This window comes from Leptonotus elevatus, chromosome 2, assembly GCF_054856555.1.
Source record: "Leptonotus elevatus isolate MCC_2025b chromosome 2, RoL_Lele_1.0, whole genome shotgun sequence".
Taxonomy (NCBI): domain Eukaryota; kingdom Metazoa; phylum Chordata; class Actinopteri; order Syngnathiformes; family Syngnathidae; genus Leptonotus; species Leptonotus elevatus.
The window spans coordinates 38,460,652-38,487,704 of NC_141240.1; the positions used below are offsets into that span (position 1 = coordinate 38,460,652).

Here is a 27,053-nt window from a genome sequence, read left to right on the forward strand (position 1 = left end):
CCTACCTTGTAACTGGACACATTAAAAGAAAGGGGAAACTTGATCGACCCTAAAAACTTTGATACGCATTCACAATAATAACAATAACAATGATAATAACAACAACAATAATCATAATAATATATATCTAACGAGAGTCAAAGCAAAAATGTGTTTTGTCAAAAATATTAATAATACGTTTGATCAAAATAAAGTGAGAAAAAAAAGAAATATTAGATATTTGTAAATATAAAAATGCAACAAATAATCATTCGAAAATACAAATTAGTCCCCAAAAAATATTTTAGACAAAAAACATTAGAGAGAAAACATGAGAAACTAATATACAATATTATCAACTGCAAAAATATAAAATATTACACAAAATAGCTTAAAATGCACAGTACTAAATAACACACATACTGTATATTGCATATAAGAAACAACAATCATGTGCTTTCAACATCAGTTCAGACGATTGCTTTTTCTCTGAATATTGCTCACACAATAGAAACAAAAGAAACTCAAGAACAGTTACGTGTATTGGCTTTTATATATAAAAAAAATATATGAACAAATACTTACTCTTATACTGATTCTATAATCTTCACTCTAACTTCTACCTATAAAATATCTGTATGTGAGCAGCAGAACACAATAAATAATGAATCACTTTGTCCACAACAGTTCAGAACTGTATTGAGAAAATACTTACTAGTACTGCATCTTCATACTTCACTGTAACTTTAAAATAATATGTATAACACAACACCCAAAAAATAATCACATCAGTTCAGCCTACTGGCACAAGTTAGAGTCATCCAAGTTGACCAGATTTGTGCAATGTAAGCAGCACTGCTATTTTGTGAGCACCAAAAAGTTACTCAACAGTACTCAACAGTACTTCTTACTGAACCTACTCCCTCGCACACACGCGCACAAGCACAACGTGAGATAAAACAACACCCGAAACATACATTTGTTTGAGGGTAACTCAAAGTAACACGACAGAAATGCTCTACTTTATATTGCATTAGCTATCGTTGTTAGCTAGCTATTAGCCAGAAGGGGTGGTTGGGAGACAAACTTTTTGATTCCCTCGCTGCTGCCTCGGCTCGAAAACCACGTACGTAACGACAAGAATTGAAATTTGTTCATTTGTAGCCCTCGGTAAACAGAAATAGAATAAATGATGATGATGATGGTGATGAATTTCCAGTAAGGACATAATTATATATAAATAGTAGTAATAGTTTCAGCTATGCTATATATTGTGAAATAAAACAGCAAAAAAAACAAAAAAAAAAACCCAAAAAAACCATATTTGTTTTGTTTTGTTTTTCGACTACCATACTATCTATGATAAAACAATACATGTTGAAAATGGTGCAGGTGCATCGGTGGGAAAGGAAGAATACGCAAACATATTGTCATGCTCAGAGAAAATCAATTTATTGAAAAGATAAGCTACTCACCAACATACTAATTGCAATCAATTACAACTGAATGACCTTGTAATGAACACTGAATGATTACATCACAGAGAGTATCTCAGTAGTATTTTGACTCAGGAAAGAAATTATGAAAGAAGATCTCATGGTAAGATGGCTGACTAATGACAATCTTTTTTGTCCACAGGTCTGATGCAAACAAATGGGTTTTCATCGGTGCACTCGTCATCATCCCACAACTCGTCTGCAAAAGAACACACAAAGAAGTGTTAGGTCGGCCACTTTCTCAGGAAATATCATGCGTGTACACGACTTCACATTTTGTTTTTGTATTAAATAAACGTAAACGAACACATTATGTAAAGACATTTTGTGACAGGCTATTCTCCTTCCGAATAATTATTAAGCATACAAACCATCGGCCTCAATCTCTACACAGTCTTCTTCGACCCCATCACCGCCGTTGTCAGGCTGGTTTGCACCAAAATTTCTGAACTTCACAATTTCGCCATCGGTCCATACATAATCGGCTTCCTGTAAGACAAAGTTACATTGATCACAACTGAAGACTGATCACATGTGGCGCACATGAGACAAATGTTTGATAAATAATTGAGTGTATCGTGATATCTGAATGAACTGACATCAGTTTTGATTTTTGCTGTAAATATTTAACTCCGAGTGCCGCTGGCGGACACGCCTAAGTGCACTCCTCCCATTTGCTCCTAAAACTGCTACGTTGAAAACACTTCATCCTTTAAGTTACTGTCAAGATTGAGTGTGGAGGTGTGCCATTTTCTATGTGTCAATCACAACTTCTGCACTGTTTTACCAGAATTGCATCGTGGAGTCCAATCCAGGTGTCGACGACAGAACCAGCTCCCTCCCGAATCAGCTCAACAACGAGCGCATGTTCCTTGCGACTGTTGATCGAGACCAGATTCCCGCCAAGAATGTTGCAGACGCTCTGATGGGGGGAAAAATATGACAAGCAAGTAACCATCATTCAAACATTGTCAGTTTATGGGCTAATGAATGCAGTCAGGCATTCCAACAGCAGTCAACTCTTAACACAACTACTGTGTGAAAGTCTTCCATACCTCTGCATCTAAAAAGGTCCTGGGATAAGGTTCGTAGATGTAGCAGTACTTGTCCAACTGAGTCCAGCCTTTGGGACACTTTTTGTCTGTAACATAATTGTTGAACATCAAATGATTCTGTAGCTGTTAAATATGAGCTGCAATTCATCACAGCTACGTACCGTCTGATTGCTCGGGACACTGTCAAGACAAATGTCAAGAAGAGCACAATGTTCGGTTCAGAGAGCAAAACAGAAAAATGATCAAGTAGAGCTGGGTCGTCCTATTTGGACTTACAGCTTGGGTCAGCGCAACGATCCCACAAAGGACGAACAAAAGGTGAAGACGAGCCATCTGTGCAATGATAGAATTAGAATGACACAGTATTATTGTTTTCTATTAGTTTGTATTTGTTTTGTTAAAAATCGGATTTACACATGGCGATGTGTAAGAATAAAAAAATATATAAATGTGACTGGAGGGGAAACGCAGCATATAAAGTTGAGTAAGCTTACCTTTGCAGTCTTGGTACTTGATGATGCGGATTGCCACCACAGAACATTTTATACTTTATGTTGACGGTCTTGGAATGTTGTATGTCACATAACACGTCAGACAAGTTCAGTATGTTTTAGTCAGCCCCTCATTTATCAGATTTACACATGGCCATGTGTAAGAATAAAAAATATATAAATGTGACTGGAGGGGAAACGCAGCATATAAATCAATCAAGTGGCGAAAGTTATAACCATTTTTACATCACTTCTCCTGTTCAGTGTGATGAGGAGCTGGAGTCGATCCCAGCTAACATCAGGGAAAAAAGTATGCTTAACTCTGGATTGGTCGCCAGTTAATCTCAAGGCACATACAAAGAAGGAAAACCAAACCAAGGGGGAAAAAAACATTTACACAGTCACTGAGTGGGAACTGACGCCACGCTGACTGAACAGAAGTCGGGACTTGTTGGTCAGATTAGTTTGGTTGGTTTATTGAACATATAAACATAGAAAAACATAAAACACATTACAAGTAACAAATATAAGTTGAAGTAAAAAAACAAAACAAAACATGAATAGGACGAAATAAAAGAGTTTACATGTTCAAAAGGGAGTAGGAAGAAGTTAAAAACGTATCTAGTCCTACCCCTTATGTTTTGACTTTGAAAATGTATAAACCTGTTCGTGTCTAGAACTGCACTTTGACATGTACGTACATTTGCCAGTAGCATATGTACATGTAATTCATAGGCATACACCATAATTATTCATCCTCATATTCACGTATACAATTTTCATTACACTCATACTGATACATCGAAAGAAATGACACAAAGTCTGATTGAAATAATTTTCTTGAACTTTACTTTTAAACATGTTTTTAAACTCAGCAAGAGACTTGCATCTTTTCAGGTCAGTACCAAAATTATTCCACAAATTGACACCTCTTACAGAAACACACCTTTGCTTAATATTTGTTCTTGTTTTGATTTTTTTTTGTACCCCTTATGTTATAAGGACTCTCTCTAATTTCAAATAGCTTCTGAGTACTGTGGCAGAGTAGATTGTTGTATGCTTTATACATTATTTGTGCTCTTTTAAACTCAACTAAGTCATAAAATCTAATTGTATTTAATTTAATAAATAGTGAATGTGTTGGTTCGGCATATTTTGATCGATTAATTTTTCTTATGGCTCTTTTTTGCAGTTTGAAAACCGGGTTTCAACCACAACATCGTCAGTGACAAATGTGACAAATATGACGGATGAAATAAAATGCCATTATGATATTTGCTCTCATGGGTGTGTTTGGGATGGTCGTCTCAGTTTTCAATATGTGCATTGAAATATTTGGCTTATGTTCAACTTCACACCCAAACATCATTGTGAAACGTCATGGAACAAGGTGCACCACTGGCAGTAAATTCTTTAACGTCACTCTGTAATTAGTTTGACAGCACAGGTGAGGGTTCATATGCATTGGCTTTCCTAATTACACTGATCCACATCAAAACTTGCCTGAACAAAGTAACCAACAGCATTTTGTAGGGCAGTTTTAGATGTAGAATCCAAATATCTCATTAGTTGTGCTCCTTTTTTTTTGTATTTTGCCAGAAAACCTTCAAATCTGATTTGTGTACAGTTCTAAGACATATTAAAGCAGTGTAGGCGTAAAAGGAGGCTACCATCGGGAATTTCATGAGTTTTGTGCTAAATTGCTAAGCTTTTCAACATTATGGATTAAAAAAAAATAACTTAATGTTCTGTATTTCCATTTGGAAGAAAAATGTATGTTAAAATTGCCATTGTCACTGATATGTAATAAGAATACATTTCCCCAAACTGCACTGAATTCAATTCCACTTCCTGCAATGCAAATTAAAATTCAATTCAACATACTGTGGGGTCATGGAGTCAATTCAAATTCCATCCATTTTCTGTACCGCTTGTCCTCACAAGGGTCACGGGGGTTGCTGGAGCCTATCCCAGCTGGCTTCGGGCAGTAGGTGGGGTACACCCTGAACTGGTTGCCAGCCAATCGCAGGGCACACAGAGACGAACAACCATACTCACAATCACACCTATGGACAATTTGGAGTGTCCAATTCACCTGCCATGCATGTTTTTGGAATATGGGAGGAAACCAGAGTACCCGGAGAAAACCCACACAAGCACGGGGAGAACATGCAAACTCCACCCAGGAAGGCTGAAGCCCGGACTTGATCTCACAACCTTTGCACTGGGAGGCGGACGTGCTAACCAGTCAGCCACCGTGCCGCCCAATTCAAATTCATCCATTGAATTGAATTGAGTTCTAAAATTCAGAATTTTGCCCAGCCCTGGTTGGAACCATGTATTAGTGGCTGTATTGCTGGGTATAAGGAAAGAGCACAAGACAGCATTTTTTTGTATTTACCCAAATACTCTTCTTCTTTTCTTTTGGGCTTTTCCCTTCAGGGGTCGCCATAGAGAATCAGTTGCCTCCATCTAACCCTGTCCTCTGCATCCTCTGCTCTCACACCAACTACTAGGTTTATGGATGTAGTTAAAGAGGACATGAATCCTCTTTAACTACATCCATAAACCTCCTCTTTGGTCTTCCTCTAGACCTCCTGCCTGGCATTTGGAAACTCAGCATCTTTCCGCCAAGATACTCACTATCTCTCCTCTGGACATGTCCAAACTATTTCAGTCTGGCCTCTCTGACTTTATCTCCAAAGCCTCTAACATGTACTATCCCTCTGATGTACTTATTCCTGATTCTATCCATCCTGGTCACTCCTAAAGAGAACCTCAGCATCTTCATCTCTGCCACCTCCAGCTCTGCCGCCTGTCTTTTCCCCAGTGGCACTGTCTCCAGACCAAACAACATAGCTGGTCTCACCACAGTTTTATAAACCTTTCCTTTCATTTTAGCTGAAACTCTTCCATGACACTTTTCTCCACCCGTTCCAGCCTGCCTGCACACGCTTCATCACTTCTTTTCCACACTCTCCATTGCTCTGGACTGTTGACCCTAAATACTTAAACTCCTCCACCTTCATGGTCTCTTCTCTCTGTAACCTCACTCTTCAACTTGGGTCCCTCCTATTCACACACAGATACTCCGTCTTGCTACAAACCTCCACGTCTCTAGCTTCTCCTCCACCTGTTCCCTGCTCTTACTACAGATCACAATGTCATCTGCAAACATCATAGTCCATGGAGATTCCTGTCTAACCTCATCTGTCATCCTGGCCATTACCATAGCAATTGAGAAGGGGCTCAGAGCTGATCCCTGATGTAGTCCCACCTCCACTTTGAACTACTCCGCCACACCTACAGCACACCTCACCACTGTCTTAAAGTCCTCATACATGTCCTGCACCACTTGAACATACTTCTCTGCCACTCGAGACGTCCTCATACAAAACCACAGTTCCTCTCTGGGCACCCTGTCATAAGTTTTCTCCAGATCTACAAAGACACAATGCAGCTCCTTCTGACCTTCTCTGTACTTCTCTATCAACATCCTCAAAGCAAATACTGCATCAGCGGTACTCATGCATGAAACCATATTGCTGCTCACAAATGTTCACCTCTGCCCTCAGTCTCACTTCAACTACTCTTTCCCTTAGCTTAATTGTGTGGCTCATGTTGAAGAAAAATAATCGTTTTCTTCGCGTGTTCGTTTTCTTTCGGGTAGTGAGAATGTTGATTATCTGAATACAGACTGGAGATCGGTGAACAGGTCCTTCGAAGGATTTATTTTACAAAATATACCGGACACAAGCGAGTTTACAGACAAATGGCTGCATTCTTCTCGCAAGTGTGTCGTTACAGCGGACTCACAACATTCTTATACCATCTTGAAGTGGCGGTACCACAACGCCCCCTCCAAACAGCCCACCTGGAGTTCACCGGACATGAGAAAAGACTTTAAACACATCATTGATTACATTGTTGTGGAAATTGATGAGATCCCGGTCATGACGATAAGACTTTAAAAACATCATTGATTACAGACACTCTTCCAACCACAGACAATGGCCCATTGTTGTGGAAATAGATGAGGTCCCCCAGTCATGACGACATTGCGATAACACTCACAAAGCTCTTACTGAGGAAATAAGGAAATTAAAACAGTTATAACTAAATCTGGGCAGAAGACCCTCAACACTCATTAGCTTTATTCCTCTGTAGTTGCCACAACTCTGCACGTCTCCCTTGTTCTTAAAAATGGGCACCAGCACACTTCTCCTCCATTCCTGAGGCATATTCTCACTATCTAAGATCCTGTTGAACAATCCAGTTGAACAATTCTACTGCTACCTCTCCTAGACACTTCCATACCTCCACAGGTATATCATCAGTACCAAGTGCCTTTCCACACTTCATCCTCTTCAACGCCCTCCTCACTTCATTCTTACTAATCTTTGCTACTTCCTGGTCCACAACAGTCCCCTCTTCGACTCTTCGTTCTCTCTCATTTTCCTCATTCATCAACTCATCAAAATACTCTTTCCATCTTCCCATCACAGTACTGGCATCTGTCAACACACTTCCATCCCTATCCTTTATTACACTAAATAGAGTGATGAGCCTGTAGCTAGGAATCAAAGGTATGATGATCAATGTTGATCATCACAACAATATTTGTCTTCCTGTTGCACGTCCTTCCCATGTCTGTCTCTTTGCCCTGCCAACCTGTATAGATCAGTCTCTCCCTCCTTACTGTCCAACCTAGCACACAAGTCATCGTAAGCCCCTTGTTTGGCCTTTGCCACTTCTACTTTCACTTTACGCTGCATTTCCCTGTGTTCCTGTCTACTTTCTTCAGTCCTCTCAGTGTCCCACTTCTTCTTAGCTCACCTCTTTCTCTGGATCCACTTCTGCACTTCCTCATTCCACCACCAAGTCTCCTAATTTCCTTTCCTTCCAGATGACACACCAAGGACTGTCCTACCTGTCTCCCTGATCACATTTGCTGTAGTTGTCCAGTTATCTGGAAACACCTCTTGACCATCAAGTGCCTGTCTCAATTCCTTTCTGAAAGTCATACAACACTTTTCATTTTTCAGCTTCCCCCATTTTGTCCTCTGCTCTGCCTTTGCCATCTTTGTTTTCCTCACGACCAGAGTCATCCTACACACTACCATCCTATGCTGTCTGGCTACACTCTCACCTACCACTACTTTGCAGTCACTGATCTCCTTAAGATGGTATCGTCTACACAAGATGTAGTCGACATGTGTACTCATACCTCCACTCTTGTAGGAGGTAGGTTCCTGCCTCTTCTGGAAGAAATAATTCACGACAGCCATTTCCATTCTTTTTGCAAAGTCAACCACCACCTGTCCTTCTGCGTTCCTCTACTGGATACCAAACTTGCCCATCACCTCCTCATCACCTCTGTTTCCTGCACCAACGTGTCCATTGAAGTCTGCACCAATGACAACTCTCTCACTTCTAGGGATGCCCTGCATCATTTCATCAAGGTTCAACCAAAAGTTTCCCTTCTCCTCCAGCTCACATCCTACCTGTGGTGCATACCCACTAACAACATTCATCATCGCACCTTTGATTCCTAGCTACAGGCTCATCACTCTATCTAACACTCTTTTTATCTCCAGGACGTTCCTAACAAACTCATCCTTCACGATTACGCCTACTCCATTTCTCTTCCTATCTACACCATGATAGAACAACTTAAACCCTGCTCCTAAACTTCTAGCTTTGCTCCCTTTCCACCTGGTCTCCTGAACACACAGTATGTCCACTTTCCTCCTCTGCATCATGTCAACCAGCTCTCTACCTTTTCCTGTCACAGTTCCAACATTCAAAGTCCCTACTCTCAGTCATAGACTCTTGGTGTTCCTCTTCTCTTTCTTCCTACAAACACACCTTCCTCCTCTCGTTCGACCAACAGTAGTCCAGCTTCCACCGGCACCCTGTTGGTCAACAGCACCGATGGCGGTCGTTGTTAACCCGGGCCTCGACCGATCCGGTATGGAAGTCATATATTTGATTTACATGTTTGATTTGGCCAAAGTTTTTACGTCGGATGCCCTTCCTGACACAACCATCTGTATTTATCCGACCTTGGGATCGGCACAAGAAGACACTGGCTTGTGCCCCCTTGTGGCTACATTATTTACCCAAATACTGCATTTAAAAAAAGGACATTTTACAGCTGTAATTTTAATACCGTGACACAGCAATATTTTTGCTCACCGTTATCAAACCATCAGAATGTAATATTGGCACATGCCCAGTGGCAACTTAGAACCATATGGAAACACAGTCAATACAATTTATATTCTGCTTCATAAATATATAACGGACATTATGCAACTATAAGCAAATGCCCACATTATAAGTCTCCTTTCATCTCAATTAATGTTGTTTTCAAAAAGGAGGTAACTCTCAAACATGGCAACATAGCGTGCTCTCGTCGGTGTTCCAGCTTATTGTCGGGGTCCGGTGATTTGATCTATATTGTTGCTATCGTGGCTCCCCCCTAGACTTTCCTCTGCCAAAGTGGCTTTTGTGTAAAAATAGTGAGTATCACTGCTGTACTACACAGTAAATGTCGTAGAGTTAATTGAAAAACAAAAAACACAACTAGATTTGGTCCCAGTCTAAACAGAGTAAAATTTACAGTTGGAAGAGTGCAGTAAATGTAAATGTAATGTAAAAAGTGTCAATTGTACTCTGTTGTTTGAACTGTTTAAAATGGGATGAAATATTAGCCTTTTTAGAGTAAAATGTGTTCCATGAATTTACTGTTTAGTTGTCTTTGTTGGTTAAATTAGAATGTCCCATTTGAATAATTGTTGAAATAGTGGTTTGCCATCTAGTATTCATTGAGCTAAGAATTTGTAAATGTTTTATTGCAGCGAACACTTACTCGGAAATTGTGTTCCAGGTGGCGGAGTGGTACCGTCACTTGCCTACGATGCAGGTTGGCGTAGGTTCACTTCCCCGCCTGGGAGACCATGTTTGTATGTGTGAGTGTGGGAAAAAAAAACTTCCATGGAAGTTAGCGTGCTTCTCTTTTTAATTGTGTTGTGGAATGTTGTATCTATTATTGCACATGACAAGTCAGACTAGTTCAGTGCGTTTAAGTAGCTCATCCCTTATCAGACAAAAACTCCCCACATTTTCTCAATCAACTAGCCAAAATAATATCCATAATAACATTTTGGCATGACCACAAACATAAATATATTTCATTGAGAATTTATGTTAAAGTTAAACACAAAGCATAGCACACAATCATGAAGTGAAACAAAGTGTTTTATTTCAAATTTGTTTTTAAATAAAAAATAAAAAACACTGAAAAGTAGGTTGTGCAAAAGTATTCAGCTGACTAATTCTCGGAACACGGTCCCCTTTGGCAGGAAAGTAGCGGCGCAGCGTTAATGGAGTACAACAGCGAGGAGGGCTAATACTAGCGTTTATCCATCAACTTTCCGCCCAAGAGCATTGACAGTCACTTTGAAGAAAAGGACACGATATACATGCGCAAGGTGGACAGGTTGATGAAGCGTCAGGAGTGCGACAGTGCTATGACGCTACGTGGAATTGCCCCCTCTCTTAAACCAGTGAGTGATTTCAAATCTGATCATACAAAGGCTTTCCACGTTTGTACAATCCAAATTTATTTTCCCTTTATGTGTGGCAAAAATGCCATAAAAGTTAGCAGTTTCACGCAAGTCTTACAGTGTTATTTAGGTACATTAGCAATTTAGCAGCTGCTAATTTAGCCGCGGCCGCCGTCATTTATGCTGTAAAAAGTCTTCTTTATGGTGTTGGTCAGTTATTAAATTCAACTCTCTAATATCTATTAAATTGTAGCAGCACAAATGAACGAAACAGATTATTTCCCCCACATTATGCGTGTGGTAACAGTTAGCATCTGCTGATTCAGCCACCTTGTACAAAGTGCTCCATTGGCTACGCGTTGGTTCCTCTTTTGGTAGCCTGGAGCAGGCTCGATCCTTCTTTTGCCTCTTCTCGTTGTGGCAGCTGGTCCACAACAGCTGTCAATCATTGTTAAAGTGTGGCGTTTGCCATTTACTCCAAGTGGCAGACGCCTTTTCTATGCTGCCAAAATGACTGCGCTATCGCCCATTTTGGGACGAGTGACTACCATTCTATGGACAACACATGTTAAAATTGGTGCTTGGGCTTGTGGTGAAGGAATAACACTCAAACATATAGTCATGCTCATAAAAGTTCAATTTATTGAAAAGATAGTTACCCATCAAAAAAAGCTTAAATGATGTCAATCATTACCAAGTGGATGACCCTGTATTGAACATTGAAGAATACCCATTGCGAGGATCTCAAAGATAATTTGATTAAGGAAGGATAATATTACTGAAGATATGATGGTAAAATAAAACAGCAACAAAAAAACCAAAAAAAACCAACCATATTTGTTTTGTTTTGTTTTCCGACTACCATACTATCTATGATAAAACAATACATGTTGAAAATGGTGCAGGTGCATCGGTGGGAAAGGAAGAATACGCAAACATGTTGTCATGCTCAGAGAAAATCAATTTATTGAAAAGATAAGCTACTCACCAACATACTAATTGCAATCAATTACAACTGAATGACCTTGTAATGAACACTGAATGATTACATCACAGAGAGTATCTCAGTAGTATTTTGACTCAGGAAAGAAATTATGAAAGAAGATCTCATGGTAAGATGGCTGACTAATGACAATCTTTTTTGTCCACAGGTCTGATGCAAACAAATGGGTTTTCATCGGTGCACTCGTCATCATCCCACAACTCGTCTGCAAGAGAACACACAAACAAGTGTTAGGTCGGCCACTTTCTCAGGAAATATCATGCGTGTACACGACTTCACATTTTGTTTTTGTATTAAATAAACGTAAACGAACACATTATGTAAAGACATTTTGTGACAGGCTATTCTCCTTCCGAATAATTATTAAGCATACAAACCATCGGCCTCAATCTCTACACAGTCTGCTTCGACCCCAACACCGCCGTTGTCAGGCTGGGTTGCACCAAAATTTCTGAAATTCACAATTTCGCCATCGGTCCATACAAAATCGTCTTCCTGTAAGACAAAGTTACATTTTAGTAACGAATCACAACTAAAGACTGGGCCAGCATGAGAAAAATGTTCGCTAATAACTTAGCATTATTATAATGTTTGGACAAATTAACATCAGTTTCAACCTTTGCTGTAAATGTGTAACATGTGACAACCTCTAAGTGGCGCTAGAGGCACTAGTTTCTCCACCCATGATGTCCTAAACCTGCTACGACGATTACACAACTCTACAATGCCGTCTTATGTTGCTGACAAGATTGAATCTGGAGTCACACATTCATTTTCACTTCTAGTGAACACAAGTCACTTGAGCCAATCAGAACTTTTGCACCGGTCAATATTTCACCTCAATTGCATCGTGGAGTCCAATCCAGGTGTCGACGACCTCACCAGCCCCCTCGCGAATCAGCTCAACAACCAGAGCATTTTCCTTGCGACTGTTGATCGAGACCAGATTCCCGCCAAGAATGTTGCAGACACTCTGATGGGGGGAAAAAAGATGATAAGCTAATGACCTTCATTCAAAGTGTCAGTTTATTGGCTAATGAATGTAGTAGATGCTAACAGGCATTCTACTGTGTGAAAGTCTTCCATACCTCTGCATCTGGAAAGGTCCTAGCGTAATGCTCGTAGATGTAACAGTTTTTGTCCAACTGAGTCCAGCCTTTGGGACAGTTTCCCTCTGCAATACAATTGTTGTGCATCACATGATTCTGTCGTCATTTTAAATATGATTAGGATTTAATCACAGCTACTTACCCTGTTTTTGGCTGGTGGACCTCTGTGAAGGTGACAAAGGGCACAAATTTCAAAACTCAAAAGTATCGTCACAGTCGTGTTTAGTCACATTTTGGACTTACAGCTTGGGTCAGCGCAACGATCCCACAAAGGACAATCAACAGGTGAAGACGAGCCATCTGTTCAATGATAGAATGTATTGATGTTTTCTAATGGTTTGGATTTGTGTGATTATAAATCATGTGTAAGATTTAAAAATATATGTGATTGTGGGAAAGAAAATAATCTTACCTTTGCAGTCAGTCTTGACACTTGAGGCTGAGAATGTCGACCTTCAATCGTTTTATAGGTTGGGTTGACTGTCTTGGAATGCCGTACACTACGTCACATGGCTTGTCAGACAAGTTGGGCATGTCAGCTCTGTAGGTTAACTCATCAATGACACAAGGAACCATATTTGAAGAATCTACTGGGGAAAATAATTCCCATCACAATCATTTTTCCTGTTCTTGGTCATTTGGCAGCTGCGGGCCGAAAACCACACCCTAAAAACGGATTGTTCAAATGAACAACAACAAAAAAAGATTACGCTTGACCAATCTAGTTGGTAGTTATGTGTCCGACAGATCCTTTGGTTAAAACAACCACTCGAGAATGGTAGGTGTTTCCAACCAATATATATTGGTGATTGGACCATCCGATACAAATTGGTCCTTCTGACCAAGATCTTGGTTAATCTGTGTTAGAGGCTGACAAAAAGAGTACCACTGATTGTCACACCCATATATCTCATCTTTCATTTAAACATTTCAACTTAACCAACGGGATTTTTTATTGATTTAACCAATCCATTTTTAGAGTGCAGCTAGTGGCTCTTAAAAAAAAAAAAACCCGGAACTATATGACTGATGAAATGTCTAGATTTGTCATTTCACTCGAGGGCTTCTTCGAACTGGTGTGTTATGCGTTTCCTTTACGTGCACACAAAAAATGTTTGGCTCACTTCCATTTCCACACCCAAACAATTAGCTAATCAAACAACAATGGCAACCATCTTTGAGAAACTTGTCTTGGACCCAAATGAGGCACTAGCAGTGCTAGAATGTAATTATCCCTAGCAGTGACAGTACAGGTGTGCATTCATAGGTGTTGCTGACGACAAGCATGTGACAAATAACCGCAGCCAGCCTACCCCGCTCAACAAGAACTCAAATCACTATCATACAGGGCTGGACTGGAAATCTTATATATGATTTGAATTAATGAGCCATTAACCGCTGTGTGCAGAACTGTATCAGCTCACAGTTTTGGGCAAGTTACTCAAGAGTAATATACTACTTAAACTAGTTACTTGCTTGAAAAACTAATTACTTATTACTCCCTGCCAAAGTAACTCTTTACTTATTACCTTACCTTACTCAACCCCCACAACCCCCCCCCCCCCCCCCTTCTGGACCTCAATAATTACATCCTCCCAAAGTCTTACTTTGTACTTTCAACATAAGCAGTTGTTTTTTCTCTCCTCTTTTCTTTACCGCGTGCTGTCTTTTTTCAAGGTGTTTCAAGAGCTTGTCAATGTTTTTCAAATCTTTGGTCCCCACAAAATCTAAATAATGGTTGTCTTTCCAAGCAGTAAAAAAAAAAAAAATTGTGATATAAAAGTAAATATAGATGATATTGCATTTTTGGGGAGTGATCATTGATCATAAACTCTGTTGGAAGCCACAGAAGAAATACCAAACGTAAAAGAGCTAAATTAGTGTCTGTTCTTCATAAAGTAAAGATCTTCATGTATTGTACTCTTCTCTTGTGCTACCTCATATGTCATTGTGCTGAAGTTTACATATATATATATATAAACCCAATTCCCCAAAAGTTGGGACACTATACAAATTGTGAATACAAACTGAATGCAATTATGTGGAAGCGGCAAATTTTGTAGGTGTATTCATCAGGCGAATGAGGATAGCTACTGAGCTTGACCTGTGAAAAAAATCAACAAAATAACAATTTTGTTTTTTCTTGCACGACTACCATTCGGTAATAAATTCTCACATTGGTGCAAAGGGAAAGGAATAACACTAAAACATTCTTCTGCTTAGAAAAACTTAGTAGTTTATTGAAGTAACACCCATCGAAATTAGCTTAATCATGAACAAGTGACAAACACAATAATTAGCATTGAACGATACCACAGATGTCAGAGTTAAGATATTTATAGAATATATGATGGGAAGCTGGCTGATTAATGGCAATCCTCATCGTCCTTCTCCAAGGGTCTGATGCAAACAAATGGGTTTTCATCACTGCACTCGTCATCATCCCACAACTCATCTGTAAGAAAACACACAAGTTTTGACTTGCCAATTTCACATATTAAAAATCAGTACATGTTCATACAATATGAGAAAACATTTCATCAAATATTCAGATCCACACAATTCTCCTCCATAATAATAGTTAAGCATACGAACCATCGGCCTCAATCTCTACACAGTCTGCTTCGACCCCAACACCGCCGTTGTCAGGCTGGGTTGCACCAAAATTTCTGAAATTCACAACTTCGCCATCGGTCCATACAAAATCGTCTTCCTGTAAGACAAAGTTACATTTTAGTAACGAATCACAACTAAAGACTGGGCCAGCATGAGAAAAATGTTCGCTAATAACTTAGCATTATTATAATGTTTGGACAAATTGCCTTCCTGTAAGACAACGTCACAATTGAATCATGAGTCAATCTCAAGACTGAGCTAGCAACGTGAAGCACACGATACAAAATGTTTGGGAATTGAGGTTATTATGATGTGTGAATGAATTGACATCAGTTTTAAATTTTTGCTGTAAATATTGAACAACCTCTTCACATGTCTGGCGGGACATGTGCCAAGGCACTAGTTTCTCCTCTCATGAACTCCTAAAACTGCTACGGCAAAAACACTTACTTCCTTGAAGTTGCTGACAATGTGTGTCATTTTCTATGTGTCACTGTCAATCAGAAGTTTTGCACTGCTCAATGCTTCACCGTAATTGCATCGTGGAGTCCAATCCAGGTGTCGACGACAGAACCAGCCCCCTCGCGAATCAGCTCAACAACCAGCGCATGTTCCTTGAGACTGTTGATCGAGACCAGATTCCCGCCAAGAATGTTGCAGACTCTCTGATGGGGGCGGGGAGAAGATTGGCAAATGATGAGTATTCACAAGAGAATGAATGTCGGCATTAACAGGCATTCGAATAAGTGTAAACTGTTAACGCAACTACTTTGTGAAAGTGCTCCGATATACCTCTGCATCTAGAAATTGCCTGGGATAAGGTTCGTAGATGTAGCAGTACGTGTCCAACTGAGTCCAGCCTTTGGGACAGTGATTGTCTGCAACACAATTGTTGAACTTCGAATAATTCTGTAGTAATGTCAAATTTGAGTAGGAACTAATCACGGCGACTTACTGCTTTTTCCGCTCATGTCGTTCCTCTGCGAAGATTACAAAGAAGAAGAGCACAAAGTTGAATTCAGAGAGCAAAACAAAACTTTCAAAAAGAGCCGCGGAGTCATATTTGGACTTACAGCTCGGGTCAGCGCAACAATCCCGCAAAGGACGATCAACAGGTGAAGACGAGCCATCTGTGCAATCATAAAATGACTCGGATTATTGTTTCCTACTGGTTTGCATTTTTGTGGTTAATAATCAGGTTTATAATTTGATTATGTGTCAGAATAAAATAAAAAAAAAGACAGGGTCAGAGGTGAAAAAAACCCAGATCCCAAATTAATAAAATCTTACCTTTGCAGTCTCAAAGCTGAATGCTGAAGATGATGAAGAGCATCCGTTTTATACGTTGGGTTGGTACTCTTTGGAATGTTGAATTTCATGTCACATGCTACCAGCTGGGTTCAGTATGTAATGATTTCTCCAAATTCACACAATTGTGACAATACAATTGAACAATTACAAATTCAATCAACAGCTGCTGTCTGGGGGGAAGGTGGTCTTGCATCAAAGTGAGTCACTGGCTATGAATGCCTTTATGTAATGATGCAGTTTGGCCACTCAGTATCATTTGCGAGAACAGGTGAGGGTTCATGCGTGTTGCACTTCACACTTCCCGGGTCTATCAGTCCAGTATTGATTATTTTTTACCCAAACCCCACCCCTTATCAACTAACCCTCCCTAATCCACAAACACTAACTGAATAACATCAACCCCCACACGCAAAAAATATATATAAATAAATAAAAAATAACTTGACCCGCCCAAGCAAGTTAATATTTTTAAGTGTGCGCCACATCATACATTATGGTACATACAGTACTGTACTGTAGTTCCCCTCTCTACCACAACCCCGCCGAGCAGGACCGCGACATTTGCGCAATTCCTCTACCTTGCTGTCCGGTGATGCACGGCACAGGAGCCATGGCGCCATGGCTCTTCATACACCTATTATTGTAAATAAATTAAAAAAATAATAATAATATAAAAAAATTGTAAAAAAAAAAGATTTTTGTGCTATATAGACATTACATACTGTATATAATTTGTTTCCTTTTTTATTTTTAACTTATTTTTATTTTTTAATTAATTAAATTTTTATTTTATTAATTTATTTTGAACTTTAAATTGAAAATTTGATGTGTCGGCTTACAGACAAATTTGACTTACAAACAATTTCCATTGTATTCGTAAGTTGAGGACTACTTGTATTTCGTTTTGATTTTGTTTGTTTTTTCAAATTCACTTAGTTTGAACTTATTTGAGAGCAAGTTTGTTACTTTCCATTAGTACTGTCAAATTTAAAGCTCATCAAAATATTGCATTAACCATGTATTAACGCAGATTAATCACACTATTAATTTCGACCACAGATGATCCTTTAACTTGTCAGCGGGTGGTTAAGCACAGGTTGTGTTTGAGCAATAAACATAACTATGCATTAAAGTAAAATTTAATAAATGTTTGCGTATGACATTCAGAATATGTGTTCATGTCATGAGTGTGTGCAATGGATCAAAAAATGTTAAAGACGTCCTAACATTAAATGTCGAAAGAATTAACACATAACGCAGTCTCTTCAAATTTGGTGGGCAAAAAAATGCTGGTAAAAAGCTTTTTAAGCGATTAATCGTGATTAATCAAAATTCTAAAATGTGATTAATCTAATTAAAAAATGTAATTGTTTGACAGCTTTACTTCTTATTTTCTTTTGAAAATGCCTTATTTTAGATTTTAGGAGTTTTATTATTCATATTTATTTAGTTTTTTTTAATGTATGGATTGTATGTCATGTGCAAGATAAAAGTCACTAATTCTTGTGTAATAAACTGATATGATATTGACAAATCATTATTAGCTTTATAAACATAAGATGGAGTTTCAGTTAATTTTCGTTTTTCGTTTTTGTAAAAGCATTTTGATTTTATTCTGTCATTAATAGCAAAGTGTTTAAATTTTAGTTGTAGTTATTTTATTAACTATAATAAATTTACACCCCAAAAGCCACTCTATTGTCACCATAAACTATTCCCAATCCATCCCCCATTCCCCAAACGCTTTATAATTTGTACATTCCCGTGTTTAAAGAGTGTTTTTATCGTTTCCATAATCTTCTTCTTCTTGTTTGACAATGATTATTTCTCAAATGTAACAACAGCTGTCTGTAAAGCTGTAAAGTTCATGTTGTAAGGTGTTTACAGGTTCAAATAGAATGGATTACCTTCATGCATATTGTTGTTGTTAAGGCTTATAAAAGGTCGACTTCATAAAAGTTTGCTCAGATAGGATTGTGGTCTGGCTTGCAATTAACCAGCAACCACTTTAATGCCATGTCATGCTTTCTTTGTTGCAGACAGGAACTATGAGTCTAATGACTGGGTGTGTTATCAATTAAGTTCCAGACAAAAGCGGAACGCCTGGCAAAGTGGGTGGAATCTCGACAAACTTCTTTGTACAGTAAACCCCATCCATTGTATCCATTCAGGTTTGCCGCCATGCGAGGCCACTTTTTTTTGATACAGTTATAATTTGTTGCGCCTTCACTACGCTGTGATTGGTCGAATGCTGGTCACGTGACATGTGGACGCCATTTTGTTACCCTGCTGTTGGGATTTCGTAGTGTTTTGCAGTAGGTGTTTCCACTTCCATGTTCCAATCATGCCTTGCTGCTCAGCATGGCGTTGCTCACAACGACCAGGCAGCGATATTGTAATGCATCGGTCCCGAGAGACCCGCGGAGGAGGAAATTGTAGGAAGTGAAAGTCAAAGGAGAGGACTGCAAAGTCAATAATATTTCATTGTTGTGCAAAGTAAAGCACAACAACACGATTTGAAGTAGGTGCACGATGCAGCCTTTGACCTTTTATCAAGAGTAATAATTGAAAATAAAAACATAATTGATTTTGATTAATAATAATGCATTGAACTTATATTGCGCTTTTCTAGACACTCAAAGACGCTTTACAATGTGAGTGGTAACATTATTCATGCACTCACACGTTCACACTGTGGTGGCGGTAAGCTACTTAAGTGGGCTCCGGGTGGCGGAGGGGTTACCGCCATTTGCCTTCGGTGCAGGTTGGCTTGAGTTTGCTTCCCCGTCTGGGAGACCATATATGTGTGTGAGTGCACGAAAAAAAAAAAAAATTAGCCACAGGCGCGCTGAGGCAGGCTGACGGACGCGAGGCTGCCAGTGTGCGCCTACGGCCCCTCCGACCACCACCAAACATTTGCACCTTCCATACACCAGTGTGAGTAGCACTGGAGGCAATGTGTGTGAAGTGCCTTGCCCAAGGACACAAAGGCATCTGACTTGGGGAGAGCGAGGATCGAACAGCCGACCTTCTGGTTACTGAACGACCATCTCTGCACCCTGAGCCACTGCCGCCACATTTAATTATAAGTCTGTACAAAGTTAATGGACTTAAATAACATTATTATAAATTTAAAATCTTAATAAAACAGGGCTCATAATATGGAAATTAGTTACTCTGGATTTTGTGTTGTAAGTAAAAGTTCTAAATATTGTACATGCACAATTGGAAACGATTTATAAAAGTTAAAATTAAATTACATTTAAAAAAATTATAACTGAAATCACATTTGAATTTAGGACCGAAAATTCATTATGACAAACAAATTACAAAGGAACCTGTTATAATAAAGTGTATCTAAAATATTTTAAATCTACTTGGGTGGGTGGGCTGTCTTGTTTTTGGGGGGGGTTCTCATTTCTGTTACTTGCGTCTTGGCGAACTAATGTTACATGCGGTATATCTGGTCATGACAAGTTTTTTTTCTTTTTAAAAAAAAATATTTTTATTCAATTTTCTTGAGAACTTCTTAGGTGGTGGTTAGTTTACTTTGGCCCGCCCAAGTATTAACATGGTGTGCAAAACAATGTAATAGATTCATTGGTACCATAAAAATTGGTTTTATTATCAAGTATCTTGCTTGTTATATCAAGGCCAAGGACAGAAGGTAAAGCAAATACATGTACATCAGATCTCTTATTTGAACATATTATGTGTTATGTATGAACACACATTATGATACATTTCCAGCATTCACAAAGTTGAAAATCAAAATCCACGTACAGTGGAGCCTCGGAGTTTGAACGTCTCGGAACTCGTACAATTCGAACTTCAACCAAAAAATCGGAGTAATAAATGCCTCGGAGTTTGAACTCATTTTCGGAGTTCGAACACCCAAGCAAAGCAAGCTAAGCCGAACGTCCCTTGAAAACGGGTAGCCGAGTGGATTCGAGCGAAGCCGAGCAATGCCGAATGCACACGTTGCGGTTGTTGAGACGATGCGCTGCTCATTTCCAGTCAGATCGTGAATGCTCCATATTCGCGAGTGCATTTGGATTTTTCCACGACAATTTTCTTCGCCATGGGCCCAAAGAAAGACAACAGTGCCAGTGGCAGCAAAGAAAAACATACAGTGCTACGAACCACAGTGGAATTGGGAAGGAGATTATCGCGCCGTTGTAAATACTGGCACGAGGACCCCCCCTTAGCTGTTCAACAACGTGCCTGACGTTAAACAATGCACACAAGGACCGCTTAGTAGTCTAACAATTTGCTCAATGTAAAATACACAAACTCAGCACTGAACTAAAGCTAGCATTAACATAGCGTTTATCATTCACTGATGCCATCACACCACAACAAAAAGCTAAGGTATTTTTTATTGTTTGAATACTGTACTATACTGTAAATGTAAAAAACATCAATATAAATTAAAATAGGAATTTTCTGTTTTTGGAGCTTGGGAACGGATTAATTGCATTTAAATTATTTCCTATGGGCAAACATGTTTCGGAGGTTGAACAATTCAGACTTTGAACATTCTGAAGGAACGAATTGAACGAATTAAGTTCAAACTCCGAGGTACCACTGTACAGTAAAAATATACCATATACTAGTATTAGCCTGTTTCATACATGCTGTGTATTCCGTATATTATTATCAGCTTGTCAACATCAAAGGTTAAAAAATAAAATAAGGGGAAAATATAACAGAAACTTAACACCTATTTTGTGAAAGAAAGTTATTTTGCGTGCAAAACGGTAGGCATGCTCATTGGCTACACACTTGAGCGCACGCCACGCCCTGTGGCCGAGGGTAACAACATGGCGTCTGTGTTTTCATGTATTTAAAAAAAAAAAAAGTAAAAGCTCAGCATTGTCCATTTGGTTCTTACCGAGTCAACATGTCATCATCATTGCTCTTTTGTGTGTGTGTATGTGTGTGCGTGCGTGCATGGGTGTGAGTGCTCTTTAAGAGAGTCCCGTCAAAGTCGTAAACACGTTACGCTACAGGATTGGCCGGAAATTATCCAGTTGACGTCAAACATTGGAAAGAAAATATTAACACATTCACTGCCAAAGATGGCTATAGACGTCAAAAATATTTTTTTACCAGGCTGGCAGTGAATGAGCTAAAGATGTAATTTAAACAACAAAATGTACGGACTGAAATTGTAAAAACGTAAATAAACCTAAGAATATAAACGCTGTATTGAATAAATAATAAAATAGATTGAATAAATGATAAAGAGACAAATGAATTGCCTGAAATATGACAAATATTGTCAATTTAGAATGGTAATTGTTCCTATTATCCTTAAGACTGTTTTTGTGATATATTGTGATTTGTGAACAGCTAAAAAATAAACCTAACTAAAGTGAATCGCGCATTTCGTCACCGGCAAGCGTGAAGGCGCTTCAATCTATTTGATTATTTCTTCAATCTTTAAATATCCTGCTTTTTTATTCTTAGGTTTATTCACATTTTTACAATTTTAGTCCATATATTTTGTTATTTCAATGACTTTTTATTAATTTCTTTCCAATGTTTTAACGTCAATTTTTTTCATATAACTTTATTGAACAATTGTAAACAGACAATTTCCAGCCAATCCTGTAGCGTGACGTCATCTGTAGGCGACCCCGATACAATCTAGCAGCCCGATCACATCTGGTATCGACATCGGTGTTAGCACCCGCTAGCTCGCAGCATTTTGACTTGTCCTACCTGAACAAAAAGATGCCATGCGCGACCCAATCTTGGGCTTGTTGTGTCAGGTCTGTCTATTATTGGACCGCTTAGGCCTACTTCCCCACCACTGACGAGTTTTTCTGTCGCTCTTCTTTTGTTGGACTGTAGTAGTTGGCAGTGTAACAAGACTTTCCTTTGTTTAATTTAAGCTATCGCCTTTTTTTGTATTATGTGCCTGAGAGTACACTGTTAAACATTTCAAGTGGTTTTTACAGTAAGTTGCAGTAGCAGAACTGGATTTCACATTTACAGTAGTAAAGAGTTACTGTAAAGATGGAATGGGGTTTTTAACCGTTAATTACCTAATTTTACAGTACACTACTGTAACCTCTTTTTTTTCTTTTTCGTTTAAATGCAGGCCAAACACAAATTTTACTCTGAAAAAAACAAACAACTTTATTTGTTTATAAAATTTGCAACATATACAATTATTATTATTCAAAACCATAATTTACAGTCATTGGAATTTAATTTAATCACATTTACAGTAGTAAAGAGTTACTGTAAAGATGGAATGTGATTTTTAACTGTTAATTATCTAATTATACAGTACACTACTATAACCTTTTTTTTTTACTTTTTCTTTTAAATGCAGGCCAGACACTAATTTTAATCTGGAAAAAAAATGTCTTTATTTGTTTATAAAATTTGCAACATATACAATTATTATTATTCAAAACCATAATTTACAGTCATTGGAATTAATTTACCAGCATTGAAATTAATTTTATTCAAACATTTTGTAGAGTATTTTTAAGTGATAGCCAATGTCTCCCCCCAAAGCCTTGGTAACGTTAATTAGTGATTACTAGAACTACAATCAGTTCGTGCATATTATGTGCATGTATGTGTGCATGTGTCTGTTTCTATTTTTTAATCTTCCTTCTCTGATGCCCGTCACAAAGTGCATTCTCGAAGCAGACCGGCCGCCGTCAACATGGGCTGACCCAAAACACAAACAATAGACTGGCGAGTAATGACGATGCCCAAGACATCCGCGCCACTACATTTAACTCTTTTGTTCCCCAAAACGTATATACGTTCTATTTTAAATGTTTTAAGTGTACCAAAGACGTATTAAATGTTTTTATTTTTTTTAATAGGTTAATAGGCTAGAGCATACAGAAGCCTTTGATGCAGCCTCTGAACTGCAGAGAACGGATGAAGCAATGGTAGTAATTACAAAAAACGGCCAGCAGGTGGCAGCAGAGAACAAGAGATCAGTCAGGGCCATGTTGCAAACGAGCTGATTTCCCCACAGTTCTAAACAGATTTGCGAATAATGATGAAACTATAAATATTAAAGTTAAAGTACCGCTGATTGTCACACCCACCTAAGTGGGACGAAATTATTTCTCCGCATTTGACCCATCCCCTGAGGGAGCGGTGAGCAGCAGCAGGAGCCACGCTCGGGAATCATTTGGTGATCTAACTCCCCAACTACAACCCTTAATGCTGAGTGTCAAGCGGGAAGGCAAAATAGGTCCCATTTTTAATAGCTTTTGGTATGACCTAGCCGGGGACTGAACCCATGACCTGCCAGTCTCAGGGCGGACACTGGACCACTGAGCTGGTTATATTCTGATACTCTAATGCTAATTGCTGCAAAATGGAAACAGATAGAAATATACTTTTTTTTTTCCTGATGAAAGAAGAGACTCTAATCTTTCTTTTGGTAGGTTCCATGTTTTTGTAGCAATAGAACACGATATTCTGTGGACCTTGCAAAATGAGTCAAAATCCAGTAAAACAGCCGGGAGCGAAGGGGGTTGCTTCAGTGAAAATGGCTGCGAGTGAATTAAGTGAAATTCTGCTTGTACAACTAATTGTCAGACTTTAAAATTAGATTAACAGTGATGTGTTTTTGTGTACGTAATTATTTATGTGTGCTACCAGAATGTAATGTATCACTTGAATAAAGTGTGGTAATAGTCCGTGAAACAAGTTCTATACACTGCACACGCAATCTCAATGCTACTTCATTTTCAAACCAACCAAGCCTGAACAACAAAAAGCACGCAAACATGTTTGTTATTGCAGAAACAGGTTCCTTCATTTATTAGTGATAAGCATAAAACTTTTTTTTGACTGACCACAACCATTAACAGCTAAATGGTACAGAAGAAGGGAAAAAAAGAAAAAGGGATAGGTGAATAGACCTGGAAAAACAACACAGTAATCCCTGAAGTATTTTGTTCTCATCCAGAAGGTAGGAAAGAGGATATGATGGACTGATTAGTGTTTCAAGACATGCACTTTCTTGGCACAAATATATGGGCTGAGATCCGCGCATTCGTCATCGTGCCATAGTTCATCTGCAAGAAAAAAAAAGTGACATTAAATCCTCTGAAAAATGAATTTGCTTACATTTCTACAACGTAAAGAAAAGGGGGGGGGGGGGGGGGGGAGGGGTACCAGCGTCATCAATGTCCACGCAGTCCTGGGTTTCTGTGGTAGCAGCATCATTTGGTTGACCAACCGCAAAGGATTCGTATGTATCAGCAGTGCCATCGGTCCATATGAAGTCATCCTCCTAGAAGAGAAAATGTGAATGAAGCACAAGATAACAACTGTTTGGATTTTCATCTGATGTTTGTTTGTCTCATGGTAATCCACAGGATCATCGTGAAACTGATGTCTGACATCATACTAGATTCTAAGGAGGGAGGAACATGTTGAACAAGATTAGGTGATTGTAATATTTAAAAAAAAAAAAAAAAGTATTTAATTTGAAAGCAAAGTGCATTTATAAAGTTTAACTCCAAAGGGAGTTGCTATCTGACAAGTGTCCACCAGAAGGTGTCGCAAAATGATTCCTCATTTTTTTTCAACACTGCACAGCTTTCATTTTAACTGGTGACAAAACATTCATGTTCTATGTGGCAACATTTTTTTTGACTGAACGAGATTCACTCAGGATGTTTGTACTGATCAAGGTTTTACCAGGATTGCATCATGGTATCCAATCCAGGTGTCTTCAAAAGTACCAGCGGCTTCCCGAATGATTTCAATGATCACTTGGTTTTCCAGGTCACTTGTGATGGAGGCCAGATTCCCACCAAGAATGTTGCAGACTCTCTGGTGCGAAAAAAAGCGAAAACAGTGTTTAAAACAGCAGTAAACACGTTTCTGTACCGCGTTGCAACTACGTGTGACGCTCTTCCCGACCTCTGCATCATAAAAGGATCTCTCGTCATGTTGGTAGATGAAGCAGCGATCATTCAACCGGGTCCAGCCTTTGGGACAGTAACCTGCAACACAATGTTAGCCTTTTTAGGTAGGAAAGGCAACAGCTCAGTCTTCTGCCTCACAACTAAGTGAGGAAGGAATCCAAGTATGAAATTGACACCAACCTTTCAAGGTTTGACAGGACTGCGGAGAAGGAAAGCAAGACGGAAAATCACTGACGATGATCAAACACAATAGCAGATGTACTGACGTCGCTCGGTGAGATTTTGACTTACAACTCCGGTCAACAGTCCGCAGATCCCGCAAAGGAGGAGCAAGGAGCGAAGAGCAGATGCCATCTGTGCAATGACAGAAGAATAAAAAAAAAATTCATTTGTGCGTTTGACCATCGGGGTTACAATCGGATCACGATAAGAAATCGGTTTCGCGTTCAGCTGAGTTGCGGGAAGTTACCTTTGCAGTAGTGACGCTTGATGCTGAGAAGGACAGCGAGCAGTCCTTTTATACGCTGGGTTGACGCTGCCCTGGAATGTTAAACGCCGTAATCGTCTTGTCACATGACACATCGGACGGGTTCTCAAACAACATTTTGGGAGGCATTCAAGATAGCTGCCTGTGTGTGTGTGTGTGTGTGTTTTAATCAAATAAATATAATTTTATTTTTTACATGATGTGCATCTGGGAAATGCTGAATGTAATGTTAATGAATGTTGTTTTGTTTACCACAAAAGAGTCTCAAAGGGTTTCAAAAGTCCACAGTTGGTACATATTTCCAACATCCCCTGATCTTAACACCCCAAGGAGCAGTTTGAAGCCCCTCGTGGGTTTAATTTCCAATTTTTTCACAACTAAATGATTCTTCGAAAAATAGATTTGTGACATAATAGGCGCACGATGAAAAGCAGGATGGTGCACCTGCATACAGGGAAATGTTCCCCAGACTTAATTGATCATTTTAACAGAGTAACGTCAGCATTATTCATGAATGCAATCCACACCTTCCACACTTTGGCATGTGGCTAAACCCTTACTTCCTTAATTAAGGGACACACCCATCCACACAATTATTTGGTATGCTGCCCTCCCAGTTTAATGAAGCCATTATCATTTTCAAAGTATGTTCTTTTCTTTCTTTTGTCGCACATTTTTAGACCGCAGAAAGAATGATTGGCAGTCTAAAAGCGACCGAGCAGAAGGCGGTGTAAAGAATTTTTATTCTTGTTCAGTCAATTTCAATTGCCTTTTTTGGGGGGGATAAGACATGACGAAAAAGTCAACCATTTTTGCATACGCATGAATCAGCTTTGTCTTGATTTTAACCTTGTTTTTTTGTCAAATGTTTGTGAATGAAAATGAAGCGGCGTAGCATCAAAGCAACTTCTTGACGTCCATTCTTCGCTGACAGGTGTTGCTTAATTGCCATCAACCCTTAACGAGGTCAGCAGGGCGGCGCTCCCGTGCTTAAAAGACATACTATTTTTG

The 27,053-nt window shown here is 39.0% G+C and overlaps 4 protein-coding genes across 6 annotated transcripts; all 4 read right to left on the minus strand.

Moving 5' to 3' along the window:
- Positions 1-1,406: 1,406 nt before the first annotated feature.
- On the minus strand, positions 1,407-9,975 carry LOC147179926 (C-type lectin domain family 19 member A-like). Of its 2 annotated transcripts, none has more exons than XM_086066982.1 (7): positions 9,896-9,975; positions 2,807-2,863; positions 2,692-2,710; positions 2,531-2,616; positions 2,263-2,397; positions 1,847-1,964; positions 1,407-1,674 (listed from the first exon to the last, which is right to left on the minus strand). In XM_086066982.1, exons 2-7 carry the CDS (start codon positions 2,861-2,863, stop codon positions 1,592-1,594), a joined length of 498 nt encoding a protein of 165 aa, XP_085923108.1. In that variant the 5' UTR covers positions 9,896-9,975; the 3' UTR covers positions 1,407-1,591. The 2 variants fall into 2 exon arrangements, with proteins under 2 accessions (XP_085923108.1, XP_085923106.1); XM_086066980.1 differs by lacking the exon at positions 9,896-9,975 and adding an exon at positions 3,025-3,052.
- A 1,557-nt stretch (positions 9,976-11,532) lies between these two features.
- Positions 11,533-13,203, minus strand: LOC147179927 (galactose-specific lectin nattectin-like). The gene is made up of 7 exons (XM_086066979.1): positions 13,117-13,203; positions 12,948-13,004; positions 12,847-12,868; positions 12,684-12,769; positions 12,434-12,568; positions 11,973-12,090; positions 11,533-11,800 (listed from the first exon to the last, which is right to left on the minus strand). Exons 2-7 carry the CDS (start codon positions 13,002-13,004, stop codon positions 11,718-11,720), a joined length of 501 nt encoding a protein of 166 aa, XP_085923105.1. The 5' UTR covers positions 13,117-13,203; the 3' UTR covers positions 11,533-11,717.
- Positions 13,204-14,914: 1,711 nt separating this feature from the next.
- On the minus strand, positions 14,915-16,536 carry LOC147179928 (galactose-specific lectin nattectin-like). Its single transcript, XM_086066978.1, has 6 exons — positions 16,394-16,536; positions 16,276-16,300; positions 16,113-16,198; positions 15,851-15,985; positions 15,300-15,417; positions 14,915-15,159 (listed from the first exon to the last, which is right to left on the minus strand). The coding sequence occupies exons 1-6, from the start codon at positions 16,460-16,462 to the stop codon at positions 15,071-15,073; spliced, it is 522 nt and encodes a 173-aa protein (XP_085923104.1). The 5' UTR covers positions 16,463-16,536; the 3' UTR covers positions 14,915-15,070.
- Positions 16,537-24,409: 7,873 nt separating this feature from the next.
- Positions 24,410-26,102, minus strand: LOC147179929 (ladderlectin-like). 2 transcript variants are annotated; one of them, XM_086066977.1, is made up of 7 exons: positions 26,025-26,102; positions 25,847-25,909; positions 25,736-25,754; positions 25,551-25,633; positions 25,326-25,460; positions 24,798-24,915; positions 24,410-24,697 (listed from the first exon to the last, which is right to left on the minus strand). In XM_086066977.1, exons 2-7 carry the CDS (start codon positions 25,907-25,909, stop codon positions 24,618-24,620), a joined length of 498 nt encoding a protein of 165 aa, XP_085923103.1. In that variant the 5' UTR covers positions 26,025-26,102; the 3' UTR covers positions 24,410-24,617. The 2 variants fall into 2 exon arrangements, with proteins under 2 accessions (XP_085923103.1, XP_085923102.1); XM_086066976.1 differs by lacking the exon at positions 26,025-26,102 and having other exon boundaries at positions 25,847-25,994.
- Between the last annotated feature and the right edge of the window lie 951 nt (positions 26,103-27,053).

Coding starts and splice junctions, on each gene's coding strand:
- LOC147179929 (XM_086066976.1), bottom strand. CDS start 25,960: ATGGTCAAACGCACAAATGAATTTTTTTTTTATTCTTCTGTCATTGCA. Junction 25,461..25,550: donor GATCCTTTTATGATGCAGAG/GTCGGGAAGAGC, acceptor TTTTCGCACCAG/AGAGTCTGCAACATTCTTGG. Junction 24,698..24,797: donor CGTGGACATTGATGACGCTG/GTACCCCTCCCC, acceptor TTTTTCTTGCAG/ATGAACTATGGCACGATGAC.
- LOC147179927 (XM_086066979.1), bottom strand. CDS start 13,004: ATGGCTCGTCTTCACCTGTTGATTGTCCTTTGTGGGATCGTTGCGCTG. Junction 12,869..12,947: donor TCGTTGCGCTGACCCAAGCT/GTAAGTCCAAAA, acceptor TCACCTTCACAG/AGGTCCACCAGCCAAAAACA. Junction 12,091..12,433: donor GACTCCACGATGCAATTGAG/GTGAAATATTGA, acceptor TTTGTCTTACAG/GAAGACGATTTTGTATGGAC.
- LOC147179928 (XM_086066978.1), bottom strand. CDS start 16,462: ATGATTGCACAGATGGCTCGTCTTCACCTGTTGATCGTCCTTTGCGGG. Junction 16,301..16,393: donor TTGTTGCGCTGACCCGAGCT/GTAAGTCCAAAT, acceptor TAATCTTCGCAG/AGGAACGACATGAGCGGAAA. Junction 15,160..15,299: donor TGTAGAGATTGAGGCCGATG/GTTCGTATGCTT, acceptor GTTTTCTTACAG/ATGAGTTGTGGGATGATGAC.
- LOC147179926 (XM_086066982.1), bottom strand. CDS start 2,863: ATGGCTCGTCTTCACCTTTTGTTCGTCCTTTGTGGGATCGTTGCGCTG. Junction 1,965..2,262: donor GACTCCACGATGCAATTCTG/GTAAAACAGTGC, acceptor TTTGTCTTACAG/GAAGCCGATTATGTATGGAC. Junction 1,675..1,846: donor TGTAGAGATTGAGGCCGATG/GTTTGTATGCTT, acceptor GTTCTTTTGCAG/ACGAGTTGTGGGATGATGAC.